The sequence below is a fragment of the Cryptotermes secundus genome, unplaced genomic scaffold (assembly GCF_002891405.2).
Source record: "Cryptotermes secundus unplaced genomic scaffold, Csec_1.0 scaffold836, whole genome shotgun sequence".
Classification (NCBI taxonomy): Eukaryota; Metazoa; Arthropoda; class Insecta; order Blattodea; family Kalotermitidae; genus Cryptotermes; species Cryptotermes secundus.
Window position 1 is genome coordinate 683,194 of NW_019729223.1, and position 23,980 is coordinate 707,173.

Below are 23,980 nucleotides of genomic sequence, written 5' to 3' on the forward strand. Positions count from 1 at the left end.
TGTTGTGTTTTACGCTCCAATACGTGTAACATCTTCCACAAAAAACTGTATATTGTGATTGTTGAGCAGTGCAAGTGTTTCCATGTTTTTGTTGTGGATGCCTCTGATGATGGCTCTTTGTGAGCCGAAACATGTAAGGCAAATGTGAGAAAATGGTGACAAGAATATATATTGTTACACTCGACGGAGGTTCTATTGATAATTGGTGATTGATAGTGTAACGGACCAAAATGAAACAATTCAAAACAGTAATGAACCTTCGGGTTTCATAAAATGCTGGGAAATTCTTGAGTAGCTGCAGAATTGGCGGCTCCTCCAGAAGGGCTCAGCTCCGTGAGTGAGTGAGTAAGTAATTAAGTAAGATGTATACATAGCAGCCTCCATAGTCTAGAGGTAACGTTCCCACCTCATGACTCGTGGTACACGGGTTCAAATACCCGGCGGAGGTCGTCGAATTTTTAAGGGCGGAAAAATTCAGGGAATAAGTCCTCCGGGAGGGACTTTAAGCTGTGTGTCCCATGTCGTGACTTTACGGCATGTAAAAGAACCTCATATCCCCAAAGGGGATCACTGAGCCAAATTCCAGGACATTTCCCACCCAACAATAGTCTCTAAGGCCTCTGATAGATGGGGGAAGCATTACGGATACCGCTAAGCAAGTGGCCAAACTCGCTTGCTCGGCGCGACTGATGGTACGCACCATTTATTGGTAGGGTATAGAGACCGGTAGAATATCATAGAGGGAAGCACAATAGATCAAACTGGTCGCGGTGCATGGGGAAACCCACCCTCTCTAAATAACTAACTAACTAACTAACTAAGATGTATACATGCAAGATCAGTACCACTCTTTTATTTGCCTCACATCTTGTTTGAGATCTTCTCGTAAAACTTTGTACACTTCTTCTATTGTCGAGCGTGGGGCCTGGCTATGTAACACCTTCATGGTCTCCACATACTCAGGAGGGACTAGGTAATCCAGTGCTCCAATATGCTGTCCCACTTTGATGTAGACACCTCGGTTGATGCAACACAACTCAAGAAGTTTCTCTGCCGCCTTCCTGTGAACCTATTGTGAAAACATTCACACACACATCACATTCTGTTGCATTTATAAAGTAAATCCCCTCTTCCAATAAATATTAATGGCTACAATGATGGCTTCATTCCATTTACTATTTTGCTTTCAACATGTTATAAATCTACTCTTACTTCAGCCCTCATGCCCTCTCTATAATCCCTCTTCTGGCATTCTGTCCAGATAAGCTATAGATATCGTTCACATGGCTTGGGTCTGAGGTGCTCAATGAAATATAGGTGAAAGATATTGTGACATGGTGACAAAGCCAAATTAGTGGAGTCGGAGCCAGCCACCCAATGCCAGGCAACAGCTTGGTAAACACCACCTAAAGTTTGGAACAGTAGAGCCAGACAAGAAACTACCCATTTTTTTTAGCCAATAGCTACGCACGTTCCAAGGGTTATGCTGTAAACAAATACACGGCAATAGATTTGGTTATAATTGTAATTACAATGGTTTCCGACACAAGACCATCTCAAAGGGCAGAACAGAACCCTTCACGGCAGTGTCTCCTATCATGGCCGCCTAACAGTTATAACAAGGAATGAGCCATTAGTGGGAAAGAGTCCAAGTTGAAGACTAGAGGCTAGACACCAGTGCAAGATCCAGACAACAGTGAGAGATTTGTTATCAAGGAGTTCAATATGTGAAGTATTGTAATCAAGTGTAACTGTAATACAGACATCCAATAAATCCAATCATCAAATCTACAACCCACAATTATCAGTTATGCGTAACCACCTTCCCACCCCCGCAACACATGACAATATATACTTGTTTCACTTGGTAAGTATAATTTGATGTCACGTTATGTTGGCAACCATGAAGTCCTACTGCTCCCATTAGAGCACAACATAGGGCAGTGAATAAAAGAAAAGTACAAGAAATATTAATATTTTTGGGCATTCTTCATGTAGTAAAATGAACACCATGTGTGCAGTTTATGCGTGTCTGTGTGTGACTTATGGCTAGTATCAATGCTTAAGAGGCTGAACAGTTTCATTCTAATTTGGTTTGGAAGTCTTTCACTAGAATCTGACAGGTATTTTTTTTTTTATTATTGCTAGTGGGGTGGGACTAAGTCCCTTGTACTGCAGCCACTCCTGGCCTATTGTACCAGCCCCAGATGATAGGTGAGGGTGATTGTGGAGCAATTGGTGGAATGAAGATTGGCAGGGGAAACTGAAGTACTCAGAGAAAACCTGCCCCAGCTCCACTTTGTCCACCACAAATCCCGATTGACGAGACCAGGATCGAACCCAGGCTGCTGCGATGGGAAGCCGGCAACTAACCGCTTGAGCTATGGCACAATTTGACAGGTAATTCCAATGTGGGTTAAAATTGGATATAAAAAAAGAACACTTTACATGACGGCAAGCACTTGAATGTGTACACATAACTCGAGAATAAGTGAACTGAGTTTCATAATAATTTGACAATGGAGGTTGCTGCATAAATCTGTTGAAGGTCATGTCCATGTGTCATCTAGTGTCAGCACCTAAACCACTTTTCCTAAAATTTTATATGGGAGATTTTCATTAAAAGTTGTCAAAAATTTCAGATTTTCAGCCATATTAACACATAATAAAGTCCATTTCACTTTCGGTCATAAATGGACTTTATTATCTACATCAAAGATCATTATTCAAATATTATAAACAGATCACAAGTACTCTTAATAAATTGCAAAGAATGCCTTTGGAAATTCTACGTACAATATAGACTACACCTTTTCTAATTTTGTTTGTATCACTTTAAAGTTGTCTGAATGGAATAATGAAATACAAGATCAAAACAATGCATCCCTCCATCCTACGCCACTTTATCAAAAATATGTTTATTTATTATGTAAGAATTAGGTAACATATATTCAGTTGCCTTGTTTCTCAAATGCTCATTGAAATATATGCAAGAATAATGAAAGTGCAAACCATCCAGGTCTTTGAGCACCATGCCCTGAAAGTATACAGAATGTCCCCAAATTTGTAACTTCAGTGCTACACACAGGCACATAGTGTCAAGATCCTGCTGCTTTGTCAACGGTAAATTTGTATACTTTTCTCCTTTCACTGCCACTGTGGAGCATAGGGCTGATTTCTCAGTTTCATGATCATTCTTACAGATGGTAGGACTCCTTGGATGGGTGATCAGCTCATCACAAGGCCTCTACCTATGCACAGGACAACACAAACACAGAACAAACATATACACATACGAAACATCCATGCCTTGTGTGGGATTCGAACCCACTATCCCAGCTTCGGAGGAAGCGAAAGCAGTACATGCCTTAGACCGCTACCGTGACCAGCTTACTGATATATATGTTAAAAATTCTTAGAGTCAATTTCTACAACACGAGTTAAAGATAAGATTCATAAAATGAAAAAAAAAAAAATAGAAAGAAAGGAACATAAATATAATTGAGAAATGCAAATTCCCAAAGAACACATTTTCAAAATATATTTATTCTACATATACTTCCCATGACTTATTCTTCATTACTGTAGACCTGACCAAGCAAATCATGCATTCTCTCCACTCATTTCTGACCTTTAGGGATGGAACGAAGACATGGCCTACCATGAACATTCCAATCCTGCATACATCCCTCCATACACAACTGATAATCCTGGTCCTTGCCCCCCCCCCCCACCCACATTCAGGAAAACTGTAACCATATTCATTATTAAACAATATCTTACTGATGACTTCAGCTCCAAGAATTCTTTGGAAGAATGATCTAGCTGGCTGCGATAAAGGGTCTGCTTATAATAAACAGCTATATTGAATACCTGTAAAATAAGAACAGTACACCTTATTTAACAGCATACATTAATGGACAAGGTTCAAATGAGGCAGCATCTTAACAAGTATTAACTAACGAAAAACAATACTCTAAAGCACAACTTATTATGGACCATAAAAGATAATATGAAAGGTTACTTCAGTCACTAGTATCAGGATATTCCATTTCTGATCTTTATGTACAGCTTTTTCTTCAAACAAAGCAGCTGCATTACAGCTAACACATACGATTTATACTTAAAATCATGGCAGGAGGTCGAGCCGACACTGAAGTTTATGTGGCCTTTGTTCGTCATTTCACATAGAGGCCAAGATAGCAGGTACTATCTTGGCCTTCACCAACTACTAAATTTCTACCCTACAAGCCTTCCAGCACACTTAATTACTGGTTTTCTTACACTGTGATAGCAATATTCATTTGATCTTATGCAACAAGTAATTGCATATGGCTGCGCATGGGAGCAGAATGCGAAGCAAAGCAGAAGTGTGGTGTAGGTAACAATCACAGCTACCAGAGGATTTGCCTTGCATATAGCCATGCAGCAGACTGACCTGCTTCACTGGTCTGCCCAGTGTTCAAACAAATGGACGGTCCATGTCTGTGACTCTGCCACAAAAAAACAGGATAGTGTCTCTGACTGCATGCCGTTACTCACTGTGTGAGTTATATATATTGCATGACATCTCTGAAGCCCTTGAGTTTTCAGATTGTATTTGTTCTTTATACTTTTATTTATTTTGGTTATGGGAAAGAAAAGGTAAAATTATCTCATTTAGTCCTGGCAACAAAACCTGGCAATTATAAAAGTACTGGGATGATTCCAGGCAAAGTAAAAATCTCAAGAGTAATAACAAAATTTACTACACAATGAGAATTATAAAAAAATCATATGATGTTGCAGCATTATTTGTCTACGGACACTATAGTAAAATATACGCCAAGTATCACATTTCTGAATTTTATATCAGCATGCTACTCACAGTTACTGCAGCTCTTCCAAGACGAACAATACCCACTGAATCAAAATTATACTGATTGGCCTTCAAAGATGCAAGGGTGCCAATTGTCACCCCTGTGACAATACCATACTTCAAGAGCCGTTGTGCTGGCCACATTATTTTCTTTCCAACAAGAACTTTAGTCACACATTCTGAAAAAAGGACATTACTTATTTATTTATTTCGTCTCTATAGATCATTGTTACGTGATATCATATACTACTATATGATGTAATTATGACTGTCATCACTCCAGATTTACACCAAAGTATCCAAGGAGTAACAATCTAAAATTCTCTACTCTGAAGATAATTATCACAGAAACTCAAGATAAATGTTTATAAAAATTACATGCAACATTTAATGGAAAATAGTTATTTGCTGAAAAATTCAAAGAATTGATTCATGAACCTGTGTAAATTTGTACTCACTGGTTAACATATACAAATTCAGTTTATTTTCAATTTCGGGAATAAAGTTACTACACACGAATTACGGGCCATTTTACTCTTAATCAAACCTGACAAAATCGTTTAATTCATATTAATAGGACTCTACCATAAAGAACAAGTGAAAGCTCCCTGCACACTTTAAAGGTGTTATTTTTATGCAGAGAGCGTATTCTTATCCCATACTTTCCTCGTACTGCACTTCATAGCTCATATAGAAAATTACATTTGTCATTTACCTTTCCATACTAAAATGTTTAATAACAGAAGGAAACATGGGTCATTTATAACTTGACGGTACACAAAGTTTACATGCTTTTCTTCATACTGCAATAGTTCAAGATTATCACACACAGTCGTTATTTGTAAAATCTTCAAACGATGGCCATGTCACCCACATTTGCAATCAGTGCCTTCACTATTACAATACGAAAATGAGTTTGAGGTCAAAATTTACTAACCTCTTTGACCGTGACCTATTGTACAGTGTCGTAATTTCTTCCGGGTAATATATAGCAACAACTCACTCACAAACCTCACAAAGGTGCCACCACGCAAACCCAATCCATTATTAAAGGAATAACAAATTTCCGCACTTCTTACTAAAAAAAAATCCAGTCATACCACTACTCGTAACAATAACAACGCACAAATTCCTTCCATGACGAATTTCCTCACTCACACAATTAACACATCGTGCTTGCCACGCTTGCTTGCCACTATGGTTCAAGGTAGCCAATACCCAAAGCTGAAATACAAAACACCCCACAGGAAGGTCCCCAGATGGTAGCTAAATATCCCTTCTCTTTCGACAAACACAGAAGTAACTGAGCGCTCCAGGAAGCGTCGGCACGGCGGCCACTGATTGGCAAATTGTAGCCTGCCCCGAGTGATTGTGATGATGGAGAATTTGGTGGAATGAAGATTGGCAAGGGAATCCTAAGTACTACGGGAAAACCCGCCCCAGCGCCACTTTATCCACCACAAATCCCACTTGACCGGACCTGGGATTGAACCCGCGCCATAGCTAAAGCGGTTAGTCGCTGGCTTCCCACTGCGGCGGCTCGGGTTCGATCAAGTGGGATTTGTGGTGGACAAAGCGGCGCTTGGGCAGGTTTTCTCAAAGTAGGAGGGTTGGAACTTTAATAGTGGCAACACTGCTGTAGAGAAGCCATGCAACGGAACCAAATAATGTCTCATATACCACAAGTTAGTTACATACCTACCTTGCCTCAGAGTAAATGGACTCTCCCTTCCCACATCACGCTCATGCGCAGTGATGAGAACAGAGCCTCGTGTAGCTGGCGGTCTAACGTAGTGTTCTCACGGTGTTTTTGAAACAGGAATGGAGTTGGATAAAGACTGAATGTGCCAGAGGTCATACAGCATGACAGTGTCATCAAGGTCTTCAAAAGGCCTGGAGGGGTATCTGCATTGCCTTACAGAACAGTGGCAAGATGGGTAAAAGCCTTCAACGAGGGACGCCAAAATGTGGCAGACATGCATCGACCAGGTCGTCCTAGTGTCAGTGAAGAAGTAGATGCTCTTTCCGCATTACTGGAGAGTGATCGACGCCATATGATTCGTGAGCTGGCCCGAGTGACAGGATTAGTGCATACAACTGTGCTTCACATTCTGAAGGAATGCCTAGGCATGAGAAAAATTGCATCACGATGGGTTCCGCATGATTTGACAGAAATGCATAAATGGCAAGCTGTGGCTGATTTGTTTGACTGATGAAGCTGGGAAGTGCTGTACCAGCCATCATACTCTCCGGACTTAAGTCCTTACGACTTTGACTTGATTTCTAAGATGACGGAACCACTTCATGGCATTCTCTTCAGAACTCTTCCAGAGACTCTTCAGCCAGTAGACCACTCCATTCAAACTATCAACACTACAGGCACTGCTAAAGGTATCCTACGACTTCCACATCGCTGGCAATGAGTTGTACACAATGCTGGTGACTACACTGAAGGACATTAAAACTTTGAAACATGCCTCTATTTTGTATCAGTTGTAAATATAAATAGTTGCCACTATTAAAGTTCCAACCCTTGTACTTCGGCTTCAACTGAGCGCTCTTAACATACAGCTCCAGATTAAAAAATTCATGAGTATCATTCTCGTTATTTAATGTAGAATGAAATATTCACAGAATGCACAAATTTAAGGTATCTAAACATTCTATTTCAGAGGTAAAAAATTAAATAAAAACTCTAATTGTATATTAGCAACTTAAAACAAATACTAAGTCACAGACCTGGCACCCAAGTATCACCTCCCTCCACCAAACCTCTATTTGATGCTGTTCTGCCTATATGCATGCTAACCCAATTTAACTAATCCAAATGACGGCAAATGACCAAACACTGGCAATTGTCTGGTACCCATCTAACGTATCATAATGTACCCTAATCTGGCAAAGCTCTATATGAATGCAAACCGGTACGATGCACCAACCTACCTCAATCTGGCAAAACTTTTCCCAGATTGGGCAGTGATTTTATGTGCCAACATAACCCAATCGACACAAACTACTACAGTATGGATGATCAGGTTTAGATCCCCCAGAAGTACAAGATTTTTCTGTTCTCCAAAGTGTCCAGTATGGCTCTAGTTCCCAACCAGCCTCCTATTCAATTTGCACCGGTGGCTCCTTCCCCAGGGTAAAGCGCTCTGGGAGAGAAGCTAATTACTCACCTTCAGCCGGTGCTAAGGTTAAGAATGGTAGACCTTTGTCTTCACTCCCCCATATGTCTTCATGGCAAAGTACTTACCCAATTAAACAAACAGGAAACTTTTACCTTTTACCTGCCTGAATGCACAAATGGATTCACAGTGGTCTAAAGTAATCTAATGCAATTTAACTGAAAATTATACGTTGTTTAATATTTCTCAGCTGCCCTTAGCACCAAAGGGAAACCAGAGTTTCTTAACATGTTGGAACTGGTCCTCATCCAACCAGACTGTAGCTTAGCACAATGTTACCTAAACAAGGCTCATATTAAGACAAAATGTGGAAATAGTATGGCCACACCTTATAGTTTCAGAGGGCTGTCACTGTTAACTTGTAATGCTTGCATTGGAAACATCCTCTGGTTTTGCAACTTCATATAAAATCATTCTTGTAATGAACTCACTACTGTAAAGTGAAGTATCATACTAATCTATAAAGCAATAAACCAGTGTTCCGCCCTACCATTCAGGTTTAAATTTAAACAGATTACTTCTGCAGCAGGTCTAACAGGAATGAGTACCAGGAATATTCTTGAAATATTCTTGGGTATAAGGGTGACCGGTGCTTAAGGCTGACAACCTTGCAGCCATCTATGAGCAGATTGTCTAGAAAATGAGGGAACCTCAACATCTCACAACCCTATGGGCCTCCACGACCTGCTACAGGGATACCTTTACTTTACTTTCCTTTTACTTACTTCTGCAGTGGGCACCAGAACACAGACAATATTTACTGACATGATTTTCCTAGTTCCTCCACTGCCATGATGACTCTCATATTTAATGTATGTTAGGGTATGTATAGGTCAGTTTCCTATTCTGAAGTGTTCATTTTATTGGTCATCATTCATGCAGGAAATTACCAATCTATTTTATCAAATCGCAAAAAATAACACAATTGTCACATAAAACTTTTCCACTAAATGCCACAACACTGCTAAATTATATTCACTTCCCAACATTTACCATGAAATTAGTTCAGTATTTCACACAGAGGACACATTTTAGTCAAATCATAAAGTATTCAGATTGTAAAAAAAATTGTGACACTACTTTATCAAATCACAGTAAAGGCACAGCTTTCCCTGTTAACAGGCCATAGAAGCCAAAACTTCAACACCTTCCCTGGCCAGCAAAATCACCACCAGATTTGAACATCACTGAACTACTCTGGTCCGTTTTGGAGACTAGAGTGAGGAAGACTCCCATCTCCAACATCTCTAAAGAAACATGAAGATGTTTTCATGAAGAATAGTATAAAATTCTGCTAGAGACTGTTTAAAACTGCATAATGAGAAGCTTCATAACTTGTACTCTTCTCCAAGTATAATTAGAATGATCAAGTCAAGGAGGATGAGGTGGACAGGGCATGTAGCACAAATGAGGAAGAGGAATGCATATAGGATATTGGTGGGAAAGACTGAAGGAAAGAGGCCACTTGGAAGACCAAGGCGAAGGTAGGTGGACAATACTGAAATGGATCATAGAGAAATAGGACGGGATGGTATGAATTGGGTTGATCTGGTTCAGGTTAGGGACCAGTGGAGGGCTCTTGTGAACATGGTAATGAACTTTCAGGTTCCATAAAATGCTGGGAAATTGAGTAGCTGCAGATTTGGCTTCTCCTCAAGAAGGGCTCAGCTCCCTAAGCAAGCAGAGACTGTTCAAAACTTGTACAAGTCCATTCCACGCAGAACTGCGACTATATTTAGCGCAGAAGGTGGTCCAACCCCATATTATAAATAAATGCGTGTAGTATCAGTAGTGTTTTTATTATTTTGTACAACCTCTGTACATTAATAACTGTAATTATTTCTTAAAAATCTAATTAGTATATTAAAGTACAGAATAACTGTTAACACCATCCAGAGTGATTCAATTCTTTGATATCTATTGCCTTTACATGTTATGATCAGCTGATCATTTTCAGAAGGCGTAAGATCAACATGTTCAGGAACTACTATTACAAAGTTTGTAACACATACTTAGAAATTTTTATATAAAAAGTTATTTACAATTATTTAGATTAAAATCTTATTAATGTCTAATATTTAAGATCTTGAACTGATATGGTCTGTGTCCTTCTGCCTCTTCTGTTAAAATGGAATGCTGGGGTATTATTTGAAGTCCTCAGAGGTCCTCGTCATATTGATGCCCACTTTTCTTAGCTTGTTATGGTTCTGTATCCTTGTTATGTCTAGATGTTTTCTTTTTGCTGTGTTTTAAGGGACCAGAATGAATGGAGTTAGTTTATGAGCATACTCATAATGAGTAACTGTGCAAAGTATATATTTACAGTGAAGTTTGATGTCAAAAAGCTGATCAACTTCACCAAAAATTATAAATATGGTAACTACAAGCACATATAAAGTTTTCTGAAGAATGTTCGAACACAGAATCTACAGGCTACAAGCAGACTTTTGATAGCAAAATATTTAGAACTAAGTGATTTTTAAGTTACTCTCTTATTCTAAGTACTTAAAAATATAACAGTCCATGACCAGTTCTGTACACGTCATTCTCAATCTACCATTCATAAGCAGTCACATATATCTCTGAAGAAGTGTTGATAAATTATCCAAGAAACCTAAAATTCTATTCCCTCTGCTCTCTCTCAAACCTTTTCGTTGCAACAGCGACCTTCTTCTGCTACATGGCAATAAGCTGCAGATGCTAAGTAACCAGTTTTTGATATGCTATGCTACTTAGTTTGTGTAGTAAGCCATGTACTCAGGATAGAACTCGTTATCACAATATTTCACAACTACATTGCCACCTCTTCCAAGTGTGGTATCACAGGGAGGAGAAGGGAGTATGGTATTATACCATCCCGTGGTCATCATCCTTACCAGGACTTTTGAAAGAATAAGGGCACGCCTGACCCCTACATTCTGATTGCAGTAAGTGTTTGCATAGGCAGCACTGGGTGAGAAACTCACACCTTGTCCATATCTGCCGCGCTGTGTCCGCCTCCAGTCCAAATTTCCCTTAACAATTGACATAACATTGTCTGCTGCGGTGGCATGGAACAATTTGTGCTCAGTGACAACACCAACTCCTTCATACTGTGAATATTCCTCCCTTTTTAACAAATATGAGCCCCAGAGGTAGGGGTTCTGTACTCTGACCACCGAGTCTATTTTAGGTAGAAAGGTCATGTTGATAGTCTGCAGGACATCTGTATACTCAGTGCTATATACTGGTAGAGTAACTAATGTAACTTCTTCAGTAGGCGACATGTAGCTCCATGTTGCTGGTTTATGGTTGCTAAGTACGGATGAAATGAGGGATGGCACCATCTTTATTCAGATCCTGAAAGATCTAATGAGAGAGATTTTATGTGAATTGCATGCTGGACCGATAAAATTTACATTATTTAACAGGTAGGGTTGGACTGGGCCAACAGGAAACTTACATGGATCAAACAAAAATTAATTTCATGTGGACTGTGCCCAAGTGGCATGTAAAAGTATAGGTATCCCTGTAACAGGCCGTGGAGGCCCATAGGGTTGTGAGATGTTGAGGTTCCCACATCTTCTAGTTGATTGGCTAAGAGATGGCGGCAAGGTTGTCAGCCTTATGCGCCGGCCGCCCTTTGCCCCAAGAATATTCCTGGTACTCATTTCTGTTAGAGGCTGAGTCAACCCCAGGGATATAGTGCGGCTGGATGGATTAGGTCAACTGAAAAGAATCCAATGAACTCATCGGGACTTGAACCCGCGATCTTCCACTTTGTAGCATAGTGCCTCAACCAACTACGCTACTGCGGGCATATACTTAGTATAAATGATGTTTTGTTGTCCCATAATGCAACATATATGTGCATGTACACATGTGCACATATTCATACTATAGTTCACCCTCTGACCCCTAAGCATGATTGGCTCACATGGAAAATAGATGTTTTCTTACATATGAAAATGTCCAGGCAAAAGATTCAGCAGCCTGATGTTCTTCGTATCACAAACAAAACATTCAGCCATTACATTTGAAATGGTTGTCACCAATTTGTGAATGTCGGTACTATTTTGGTGACGCATACAAATTCGGACTACCCGCCCTACATTTGTGTGTGAATTAACTTTTTTTGTTTTGTATGCATTTCATTAGCGGTTTGCCAGTGTTGCTTTAAGGATTACAATACTAGAAAAAAACATGTAGAAATCGAAGGAAAATCGAAGTGTTATTACAGAATTTATACTTGTTGATAGCCATTCCTAACTGGAAGAAATATAAGTATAATTTATATTGAAATTATTTATAAAATATAGTAAAGTTTCAAGGTTTCTTAGAAGGAAACATGCTGCTACTCAAACACACCTTATGGGGACAGCATCATTAATTAAGGAAATTTCTGGAAGGCATATGTCTATAACTGATTCTACCTACTGCATTAATAAAGCAATTTTTGTTCAGGAAGTGTCGTTATTGGCCATATACGCCAAGAAATCGTTCAGTCCTGACGAACAGATTAGAACAAATATACACCGCATTCTGCATAGGCTTTCTGCAATACATTTCTCAGCAGTGTTTCAAGTCATCTCTAATATATTTCTGTTTATTTTCTAGCAGTGTCTACTATCCAAGTGGCTAATGACATTAGGCATACACATACACAGCACCACAAACAACGGTGTTATTGAATATAACAGATAACACAGATGGAGTTTACTTGAGTATGTTTTATTCTATTGATGGAGATGTGAATTCAAGCAGTCCCACAAGCATGTTGCTGCTGCTTAACAGAGACCTATCATCTGTCCACTTGTGCTATCCTGTTCATTTCAGATTTGACCTTTTGATGTGATTTAACTGGTCTATACAGACATCATCAAAGTGCATGTTTTGAGGAGGAAAGCAACTTTTCAAATATTCATATACCAGGTCACACTTCATGACAAATATGAACTACAATTCATATGACCACACCAAAACTGAATAGGCACGACACACTGAAACAACAGACTGTACTTGCAACATGCTAACGCTCAAAGTTCGTTGCGATGGTAACCCGAAATTGCTTCACTTTTACTAAACTTTTATATATATATAATGGCATGTAGACCTGTTGCTAGGCAACGGCCACAAAACTAGACAACGGAGGCCCGTAAACAACAGCACAGGAACGGTGTTATCTGTTTGGTCCGTGCCGAGATGTTACAAGCAGGGCACTTTGTGGTTAGTTGGTGCGTGGGTGTGGGGAGCCTGGGTGAGTAAGTGAAGTTAGATAACCGCTGGAGTTCAGCTGTTGTGAGCTGCTTCTGTAAGAAGCCGGTAGCTGAGGCCGGGGACCGTTCGGGAAGCCAAAAAATGGGGAACGTCTGCCGTTGGAAGCCGTTACCAGAAAACAGCCGGCTGAGGAGACTTTAGTATGTGCTTTAGGGAACTATAAAGTATGTCAGTTAGTGAAACGGTTATTACTACTTGTATTCACGGTTCTGTAAGGGTTCAATTACCAATCGAAACCCCAGCCATACACACACTCCACACACGTGACAGACAGACAGACAGACAGACAGACCGAAGTTGATGGCTAATCAAACAAAGTAAGCAGCAGGAAGCCTCACAAAAGACTACGCCTGACATCGGTAATGACCATCAAACAAAGGTTCGTAAGGGTGTTCCCCCATACCGATGTCACGCAAAACTTGTGCGTTTCGCATGGGGTTATGGGCTTTGTACGCATTTCGTGCACTGTTTCATTATGCTGTCGGCATTTGCAGGAATATGATTTTTGCTCCATCTCACGTGCACCTTCTTCCTATAGTATGTTATGTCCTACCGAAATCTGAAAAACAAAACTCCATCAATTGTTACACCTTCAATTCTAAATAATACAACTTATGTTGTGTAGCTTTTTGTTGTAGAAGCTTCTACGCAGTAAGCACGGTTGTGAAGTCCAAAGAACAGTTTCCATGATGTACGAGTTAGTATGTGCGTATTTGGTATGCTATTCCCACGATATGTATCTTACAATCATGCAATATGGCGTATGTGTTTCTTGTCTGGGTGTATACGAGTTCGGCGTATTCTGCACTGTGCGGTGGTTCGATGTAATTGTCTACACAACATACATGCCCATTTTCTACACTGTAGCAGTGAAACCTAAATACTTAATTTGGCATACACATTCTTAATCTACCATAAAAATCCTTTAATATATTTTTTAACATTTTTAATGTAATGTTTTAATAATATATTAAACACTTTGATATAAAGTATACCCTTATATCTATCTTTTGTCTTAATTATGTATTTGCTACTTCAAATATAACACCAATCTGAGGCAAAGGTTTTGTGTTAGTATTTAATACGACGCGTTGGACCGATCATGATCAATATCTGTAAAATCAATACAAAGTCCGTCGAGTGTAACAATGTTTTTAGGTCACTTCTTTCTCACTCTTGCCTTACATGTTTCGGTTTTAGTAAAACCATCTTCAGAGGCACATGGTACTAACATGAAAACAGTGGCGTTGTTTAACTGTACACAGAATATATGCTGTGTGGGCACTGCTACAAATGTCGATGTGTAAAAGCACAACACTAGCTTGGAGTATTGAATGCACGTTCAACTTTCGCATTCCATCCGAAGTTGCCCTCGCGTTAAAACATCACTATTAAAATATTTAAAAATATTTAAAAGTTTAAGACTTTTGAAGTAAAATATAAAAATGTTAGGCTGCTTCTTAATTTATCCCGATGTTGGGAGATCTCCCAACTTAAACTTTTAAATATTTTTAAATATTTTAATAGTGATGTTTTAACGCGAGGGCAACTTCGGATGGAATGCGAAAGTTGAACGTGCATTCTGTACGTGCATTCAGTACTCCAAGCTAGTGTTGTGCTTTTACACATCGACATTTGTAGCAGTGCCCACACAGCATATATACTGTGTACAGTTAAACAACGCCAGTGTTTTCTTGTTAGTACCATGTGCCTCTGAAGATGGTTTTACTAAAACCGAAACATGTAAGGCAAGAGTGAGAAAGAAGTGACCTAAAAAACATTGTTACACTCGACGGACTTTGTATTGATTTTATGTATAACAGTGTAACGGACCAAAATGAAACAATTCAAAATCAATATCTGTGTTTCAATGACTATACGTATTCTTGTGTTTTAACTGCCTGATGATGGTCTTGTACGACCTAAACACGTAGCAGTAATAAAGATCGAAATTAAACTAAGTATTTGTTGTGTTAACGGTAGACACAATTCATACATATATTGGTCTGGCAGCGTGTTAAACGCGAAATAAGCAGTTCCTTATTTCGTGACTTCAATATAACGAAAAACTTAATCTACAGTTCGTGTTGCACAAATGTAGCTAATATTAAGCCTACTTAATAATTACATACGCAAACATTTTCAGTACCTTCAGAAGTTCAACTCCTACGGTGAATTACGCAACTGCTCTGCTGGCAACTCTCGTTATCACCTTCCTCTCTGGTTCTGATAAGCGGGAACTCCCACACACACACGTGACCGCTTACTGGGCAGGAAACGGCATATCTCCACCTACAAATCTGACTGAGGCGCTGCCTAGACACGGGTAGAGTGTCAACTGCAACGACAGTCTAATGCTCGCTCATGCCCTTGTGCCTACTGAGCTATCCCGGCTCCCACAGTCCTTACGTTATAGGATTACGATGGTTCGAACGGAATGGCACATGCCAACCCAATACACATTCCTTACAGTCTGCCAGTCGAACTCAATCATTATAATTAGGCCTGTGACCTGAGCAGCACCGCAAGAGGAAAACCGGAGGTACGTCAGAGTATAATGCCACATATTTAATTGCATCCTGTTGTGTTTTTATCACTGTGTATATACAGGGTGTTTCACGACTTAAGGGCATAACTGCAGGAGGTGATTTCCTAGGTCTTTGTGATCAAAAAAGTTCATATAAACATGTGTCCGATTTTGGACGGTTACGACCGTTTTTTCATTCCCGTACACGCCCTCGTGTGAACCGCGTCTGTCAGCTGGCGGGTCGCTGTCTGTAGCCAGCTACAGAGCGTTCTCGTTATCTCGACACTTGACATGTACCTAAGGTGGGGAGGGTTGGTGTGTCCGGCGCGATTCACAACCGAGCGGTAGCCTGTGTTGCGGCCGGCAGTGGCATTTTCGAAAATCAGCTTTAAGCACCAATAAATTCAAATTAAAGGTAATTTCATGAAGTTGACTATACATTCATACTTTAAATGTATCATGTATTATGCTGGTTTATTATTTTGTTCCGTTTATTGTCAGTAATCGTTACCTTCTATTGAGTTTAAAACGGTCATAACTCCGTAACCGTCCAAAATCGGACACATGTTTATATGAACTTTTTTGATCACAAAGACCTAGCAAATCACCTCCTGCAGTTATGCCCTAAAGTCGTGAAACACTCTGTATACTCGTATGTGTTCTTGTATACCTTGTATACCTGTTGTGTTCAAACACAACAGCTTGTGATTCAGTTAGGAGGGAACTATTGTACAATATTCTGATAGAGCTTGGGATACCCATGAAACTAGTTCGGCTGATTAAAATGTGTTTAAACGAAACGTATAGTGAGGTCCGTAAACATTTGTCTGATAAATTTCCTATCCAGAATGGTCTAAAACAAGGAGATGCTTTATCGCCACTCCTTTTCAACTTTGCTTTAGAATATGCCATTAGGAAGGTCAAAGGAAACCAAGTGGGACTGAAATTAAACGGGACACATCAGCTGTTGGTCTATGCCGATGATGTGAATCTACTGGGTGATAATATAGATACCATAAAGAAAAACACACAAACTGTAATTGACGCAAGTAAAGAGGTTGGTCTAGAAGTAAACACATAAATAACTAAGTATATGTTTCTGTCTTGTCACCAAAATTCAGGGCAAAATCATGACACTTGTGTGCTGTCCAAAAACATAAAAATTAGAATATACAAAACTATAATTTTGCCTGTGGTTCTGTATGAGTGTGAAACTTGGTCTCTAACATTAAGGGAGGAACATAGACTGAGGGTGTTTGAGAACAGGGTATTGAGAATATTTGGACCGAAGAGGGATGAAGTGACATGAGGTTGGAGATAACTGCATAGTGAGGAACTTCATAACTTGTACTCTTCTCCAAGTATAATTAGAATTATCAAGTCGAGGAGGGCAGGGCATGTAGCACGAATGTGGGAGACGAGGAATGCATATAAGATATTGGTGGGAAAGCTAGAAGGAAAGAGAACACTGGCATGACCATGGCGTAGGTGGGTGGACAAAATAAAAATGGATCTTAGAGAGATAGGATGGGATGGTGTGGATTGGATTGATCTGGCTCAGGATAGGGACCGGTGGAGGGCTCTTGTGAACACGACAATGAACCTTCGGGTTCCATAAAATGCTGGGAAGAGTAGCTGCACAACTGGCGGCTCCTCAAGAAGAGCTCAGCAAACACAACAATCAACATAACTCACTTCCACTCTGTCTTGTCAACTGAGTTTTTATTATTTAATCCAATACAAACTCAGTTGACACGACAGAGTGGGAGTTATTTTGATTATTGTATTTGACAGGCATATAAAAACAAATATATAGTGCATACTATATGATTAATTATTTCCGTTTAAAAAAATATAATTGAACCCTTTGAATCTGGGAAAAAACTTCATAATCAACAAATAATATATTTTATCCTACGCAATTAACTGGTATCCCTGAATTCTGTTTAAAACACTTAATATCAATTTCCCGCAGACCTGTTCGGCATTCCTGTCTTGATCCGGGCCTGTACTAATAGTGTATATACGCTCCTGCGTAAGAGGCTCGCTCACGTGAAAGTCACGTGCCGGGCACACGTTATCTTGAGATACGAACTCCTGTGTCCTACTGTCTGTAATATGCCACGTACTCGGGATAGAATTCGTTGTCTTCATATTTCACATACACAGACTTTGAATTCCCTATTGTCGTGTCATACCCTTCTTTCGGGGATTTCATCCAGTACTTCCCCTTATGGCACTTTCCTACGAGAACCCTGGTAAGTATGAGGGCTCGTTCGGTTCCAGCATTATAATTGCAATATTTGTTGGCATAATGCGCTCGAGGTGAGAAGCTCACCCCCTTTCCAAATTTTGCACGCTTCGTACGTCTCCAATCTAGATTATTAGCAGCGATGGAGTCGACATTGCTTTGTGCCGTTGCGTGGAATAATTCCAGCTCCTTAACTGCGGACCCAAGACGATGTTCATATTCATTTTTCTTTAACGTGTAGCAACCCCAGATATAGGGGTTCTGTATCCTCACAATTCTGTCTATATGCACTGGTAGAGTCGAATGAACTTTACTTTTTACTTTCAAATATTCCGGGCTGTTTGTGGGTAGCTGAACAAGCTCCACTTCCTTATCTAAGGGCATGTCCATCCAAGTTGAAGGCTTGTGGCTGTGTGCAACAGAAACTTGATAAGGTTCTTCCTCCTCTTCATAACACAATTCTTCTTCCTCGTCGTATTCATCATCATCATCCCAGTACTCATCTTCTCCGTCGTATTCCTCTTCTTCTTCACACCCTTCTTCCTCGTCGTAGTCCTCTCCTTCGCACCCCTCCTCTTCGTCATATTCCTCTTCTTCTTCACACCCCTCTTCCTCGTCGTAGTCCTCCCATTCTTCACACCCCTCTTCCTCGTCGTATTCCTCTCCTTCCCACCCCGTCTCTTCGTCATATTCCTCTTCTTCTTCTTCTTCATCGTAATCATGTGCATCATAGCCGTCATCGTCTTCACTGCTCGACGACAAATACTGCTGCGAGGAAGGTGAACGCCAGTTCGAGCAACTTGGCTTGTAAGCATCCATTTTGAATAGACGGGGGCAACTCCTGAAATATAAATTAGGGCTGAACAGAAACAAAATTTAAGTTAATTTTATTCGTCAAGACACACCGGATATCGGCATATTCTGTACAAAGATGATGACAGCGTAAGCACATGGTTAAAGGTACTCGAATGACAATTTTTGAGTTGTCAATGAACAAAACTCTCTAATGAATGATATTACCTATTTCGTGCGTCTCTCTCACTACAGCCAGTCTCCGCTTTTACGAATAGTTACGTTCTTGGAAAACAGTTCGTAATGCAAACCGCTATATCCCATAGGCGCAATGTTATAATAATTCCGGGGTATGTCCCCGAACGAACCAAATGCGAGAGAGACCACAAATTTTATTGCTTGAAATGAAAGATGTGTCGTAATTTTAAAGAATCTCCCTTAAGCACACGTGTACGCAGCGCGAATTTTGATACTTCCAAACAATGAAAACTTTTCCATTTTCAGCAATGAGCCCATAAAGTTTTCGTATCACTGTAGATAACAACCTCGTAGTTCTCTTTACTATCTCATGAATCTTGGATCTAGCGTTGGGAATAACAGCCAAAGTTGATGCATAAAAAGTAAAGCTTGTGCTAAGTACAGTAAAACCTGCCTTAAACAGACCCATTATTAAAAGGAAATCTGTCTTAAACCGAAATATTTTCACATCCCTTGACTTTGGGGCTGAAAAAGATGTTAAATAACCTGGATTAAACGGAAACTGTCTAACGCGGACAACGAAGTCAAAATAAGCCTTTATACGGAAAATTTCCAGTCTTCCGGAATGCATCGTTTGGATAATTTTAGGCATCCTATACATTCTACAGAATTTTGTTTTCCCCAACTCTTTAAAATAAGCTTCTAACGGTACTGCACTACCTGCACTGAGATTCAGCAGAATTGTTTTCCCCTTCTGGAAATTGTATTCAGTAAGGGCCCTAGGCCTACAGTTTTACTTTAGTCTAGCAGTTCTCATCGTGGCTACAAAGACAAGAGTTGTGCTTGATCTTAACACAAGACTAAAAGAGATTCATGAGAGTGAGCGAGATAAATTGTCTGTTAAGCAAATCGTGAAGATGTTTAACGTCGGTAAAACTCAAGTGTATGAGATTCCAAAGAAGAAAACGAAAATTTTGAAGCGGTGGGAAACTTGTGCTAATGGAAAAGTAAAAGGAGAACTTAAGAAAACTGCGAACGAAGACGTTAATGAAATAGTGTGATAGCGGTTTGTCAGTGTGAGGGCGAAAAATCACCGGTTGTCGGGTCCTATGGTACAGGAATATGCTAAAAAAAGTCGCTGAAAAATGGGGAAGACTGACTTCAAAGCATCTAACGGATGGTTGGAGAGTTTTCGCAAAAGACATCGGATAGTTTTTAATGAACTTTGTGGTGAATCAAGTGATGTAAATAGTGAGACCATTGAGGAATGGGAAGCTAAATTGCCATCCATAATCGAGGGATATGAACCTGAAAACATAGCGAACGGTGATAACACTGGACTGTTCTTCCACGCGCTTCCGAATAAATCGCTATGTCTGAAAGGTGAAAAATATTTGGGAGGAAAATTGTGCAAAGAAAGATTGACTGTTTTTCTATGTGGTTTTATGTCACGTGAAATGGAGTAAACCTTAGTTATTGGCAAGCCAGCAAAGCCACGATGCTTCCGAAACATTGACATAAGAAACTTCCCGTCGAATGGAGATCCAACAAAAAGGCATGAATGACGTCACAGATCATGGAGGAATGGTTAACGGCCTTCAATGGTAGAATGAAAATGCAAAAGCGGCATGTTTTGTTGTTCTTGGATAACGCAACATGCCACCCCCATATCGAACTTTCCAACGTGCGACTTGCTTGGTTCCCTCCAAACACCACTAGTGTTTCTCAACCAGTGGATCAGGGCATCATTCTGAATGTTAAGGTCTACTATCGTAAATTATTAATGCAATCCTTGCTTGTCAATATAGATTCTACATCATCCGCCTCTGAAATTGCAAGAACTGTCTCGGTTCTAGATGCGGTTATTTGGATAAGTCAAGCAGTAAAGAAGTTGTTACCAGAAACTGTGACAAAGTGTTTCAAAAAAGCAGGATTTTCTACGGTAGAAGTTACTCCGGATTTTCTACAGTAGAAGTTACTCCTAGTGTAGAAAATGAGAATGACCAGCAGAACTTACAACATTGCATGAATGAAGTTGCTTAAAGGTACTGCAGGAGTTTGCCGTGCAACGGAATAATTCAGACATGCTTACTCTAATTTCTCAAGCTAAAGTGTTTGTGGAAAGTCAGGCAGCCAAGAGGGTAAACTGCGTGCAAAAAAAAAAAAAACTCTGCCGGACTTCTAGTAAAATTATAAAAAATGAGTACTGCAATTTTTTCCTGTTCAGTGTAATGTTTGCATGTGTTCAATGATTATAGTGTGAATAAATTAATGAGCATGTTGTTTTGTTTTGTCTCAAATACGTTGATGTCCTGGTTTAGTTATTATAGTATACCTTGATCAAACGGAAAGCTGGCTTCAGGGGAATTTTTTCTTGTCCCTTGAGATTCCGTTTAAGACAGGTTTTACTGTATCACTAACTTCTATCACCGACAAGTTTAATTATTTCAGCCTCCATTTCCAATGTAACAGACTACCTTGTGCAGTTCCTTGTAGCCCCATCACAGCTCTTATCATCCATGAATAATGGGCTATAAAAACAAAATTATTTTAAAAGTCAGGAAACTATTTGTCAGCGCCCAGACCGGCCCCGACCCGAGTCCCACCCAGTTTATCCAGTGGGTATAGAGGACTGCTTCTCCTCGGGTCTAAAGCGGCGAGGGCATAACGCTGACCACTTACTTCAATCTACTGACGAAGTCAAAAATAGTGGTGCTACACCTCCAGTCCCCATACACCTTTATCGCTATCGTTGTGTGCACGGACTTTCTTTTTTATAGTACTCTGCGAGTAAAATGTTACTCCCACCTAACAGCTGTCTTAGAAGTTTCGCGTCCCACTTTCACGTGGGTCACCTGCGAAACAGTCACTGCCATCTACCAGCTTTCTTAGTTACTCACACTCCACTTTCACGTTGGTCACCTGCAAAACAGTCACTGCCATCTACCAGCTTTCTTAGTTACTCACACTCCGCCATTTCGGAGCCTTCTCAACACTACGTAACAATTGGCGCCAGAGTCTACGTATACATACAATTTGTAGTCCTTGATAAAACATGTATATAATCAAAATGCCGATTCATGTTGTACTTGCCTGCGTCTGGTTAAGTGCCTCCTGCTATCAACACTTTTCTTACAATTCTCCAGCAGACTGAACACGTAACTCTGCTACTTGACTCATCACTATTGTGTTCTACACAGCACGACATACAAAGTTGTGCGGCAGCGTTGCCATGCATCAAGACGCACTATTGCGCTTCCTGTGGAAGATACCTTACCAACTGCGTGGAGACCGGCTCTGAAGTGCACCCTGCTTCCTATACAACACGCGTCATAGCAGTTTCTCTGCAGGTTAAGAGGAATGGCGTTGACACTGACAATTCGTCCGTCATTCACTGCAGAGATTAAAGATTTATATACTTCCATTCCCAATGTCTTTGTGCAGTGACGCTTAATTAATTAATTCTTGCCTTATACATATAAATAATAATTAACTATACTTGTTTTTCAGTTAATATTAAACTTGGGAACGTCGCACAAAGCATCTTCTAACAATTTAATCACTAGCTTTGACAACACTGTAATGGAATTTTACCTACAGGGTAGCCAACTTTGGCATTGCTGTTTTGAATACTGCTTCCCTTTGCACTGTAATTACGTTATTGTTATGCCGCGCAGTTCTTGAACTAGTACACACTTCCTTGGTTATTTAAGATGGAAATTAAAACTTAAATAATACCATGTGAACAGGTACGTCCATATTTAACTAAATTAGCCACCAATTCTACATGCATTTAAGATTATACATGGTCTCTTCGTATTTATGCTTCAAGACTTTACACCTCTGCGCTTCACGTGGACCGGAGCGCTGCTTGCCGTTATAAATGTAAAAATTTTGAATCGGTAAATTCAAATATTTCACAACCCAGCAACTACTCAGAACATCAAAGTCTAAAGTTATTCGGGCTTGATCCAGATCACCTTCAAACTTGTCAACCTAATTCACGTAACGGACAAACCTAAAGCTGGCAGACAAAACAAAACACCCCTGCTTCTGCATCTGAAATGTACAAAGTTTTCTCCCAATATCATCTATTCTAAGAGTTCTCAATGGTTCTTTAATGTTATCCCTACAACTAAAACTCAAAAACTCGTACAATTTAGCTGCATTCTACAAACATCAGATTCTCTGAAACAGCAAAGGATTATGGCTGAGATAATGCCTTGAGGGAAACCAGGCAGGCCACTCACCATGCTTTCATATTTCAATCAACTTCCAACATATGCATATTCCACCAAAAGGAAAATCATCTAAGCCAAGCAAATTGTGAAAGCATCTTAAAACCAATTTCTCTTTAACAAATATCATCTCTTTTAAATATCATGACAACACAGCCAAATTAACAACCTCTGAATCCTGGAATCTCAGCATCATCATACACGTGGAAAATTCTGGAACATCCATGAATTAGTAAATCTTATGATCTGTATATAGCCTCACAAACTCTTGGCAGCCTGGACCTACTGCATTTCTGATGTATAAATTCTTAATCAACTTTGTAACCAGTATTTAGATTATGGATCATGAACAACCAGATTACACATGCTTTTCTTCTGAGCATATCAATACACACTGATTTATTTATTTCTTTGCATTTGTACGCACAAGTCTCATTCAAGTATACAGTCACATTAGACATGTATCAAAATCAGACATATCAATACACACAGATAGATTTATTTATTTATTTATTTGTATTTGTATGCATATTTCTCATTTCAGGTACACAGTCACATTAGACATGTATCAAGATCAGACATATCAATACACACTGATTTATTTATTTCTTTGTATTTGTACGCACAAGTCTCATTCAAGTATACAGCCACATTAGACATGTATCAAAATCA

The 23,980-nt window shown here is 39.7% G+C and overlaps 2 protein-coding genes across 8 annotated transcripts in view; both read right to left on the reverse strand.

Annotated features, from left to right (window-relative positions):
- LOC111865548 (aarF domain-containing protein kinase 1) overlaps positions 1-15,927 on the reverse strand; it is a 39,035-nt gene extending 23,108 nt beyond the window's left edge. The window contains exons 1-4 of one of the 4 annotated variants that reach the window (XM_023853682.2): positions 15,452-15,927; positions 4,868-5,037; positions 3,784-3,873; positions 866-1,069 (exon numbers count right to left, since the gene is read on the reverse strand). In XM_023853682.2, the coding sequence (XP_023709450.1) occupies positions 866-1,069; positions 3,784-3,873; positions 4,868-5,002 (429 nt within the window). In that variant the 5' untranslated portion in view covers positions 5,003-5,037; positions 15,452-15,927. Of the gene's footprint in view, positions 1-865; positions 1,070-3,783; positions 3,874-4,867; positions 5,038-5,443; positions 5,537-5,573; positions 6,069-15,451 lie in introns of those variants that run through there. The other 3 variants (XM_023853680.2, XM_023853679.2, XM_023853681.2) reach the window with 3 other exon arrangements.
- Positions 15,928-17,426: 1,499 nt separating this feature from the next.
- On the reverse strand, positions 17,427-22,497 carry LOC111865572 (protein mono-ADP-ribosyltransferase PARP12). Of its 4 annotated transcripts, XM_023853724.2 has the most exons (3): positions 21,993-22,142; positions 21,753-21,925; positions 17,427-18,921 (listed from the first exon to the last, which is right to left on the reverse strand). In XM_023853724.2, the coding sequence occupies exon 3, from the start codon at positions 18,897-18,899 to the stop codon at positions 17,934-17,936; it is 966 nt and encodes a 321-aa protein (XP_023709492.1). In that variant the 5' UTR covers positions 18,900-18,921; positions 21,753-21,925; positions 21,993-22,142; the 3' UTR covers positions 17,427-17,933. The 4 variants fall into 4 exon arrangements, with proteins under 4 accessions (XP_023709492.1, XP_023709493.1, XP_023709490.1 ...); XM_023853725.2 differs by lacking the exons at positions 21,753-21,925; positions 21,993-22,142 and adding an exon at positions 22,348-22,497; XM_023853722.1 differs by lacking the exons at positions 21,753-21,925; positions 21,993-22,142 and adding an exon at positions 22,164-22,339.
- Between the last annotated feature and the right edge of the window lie 1,483 nt (positions 22,498-23,980).

Coding starts and splice junctions, on each gene's coding strand:
- LOC111865572 (XM_023853725.2), bottom strand. CDS start 18,899: ATGGATGCTTACAAGCCAAGTTGCTCGAACTGGCGTTCACCTTCCTCG.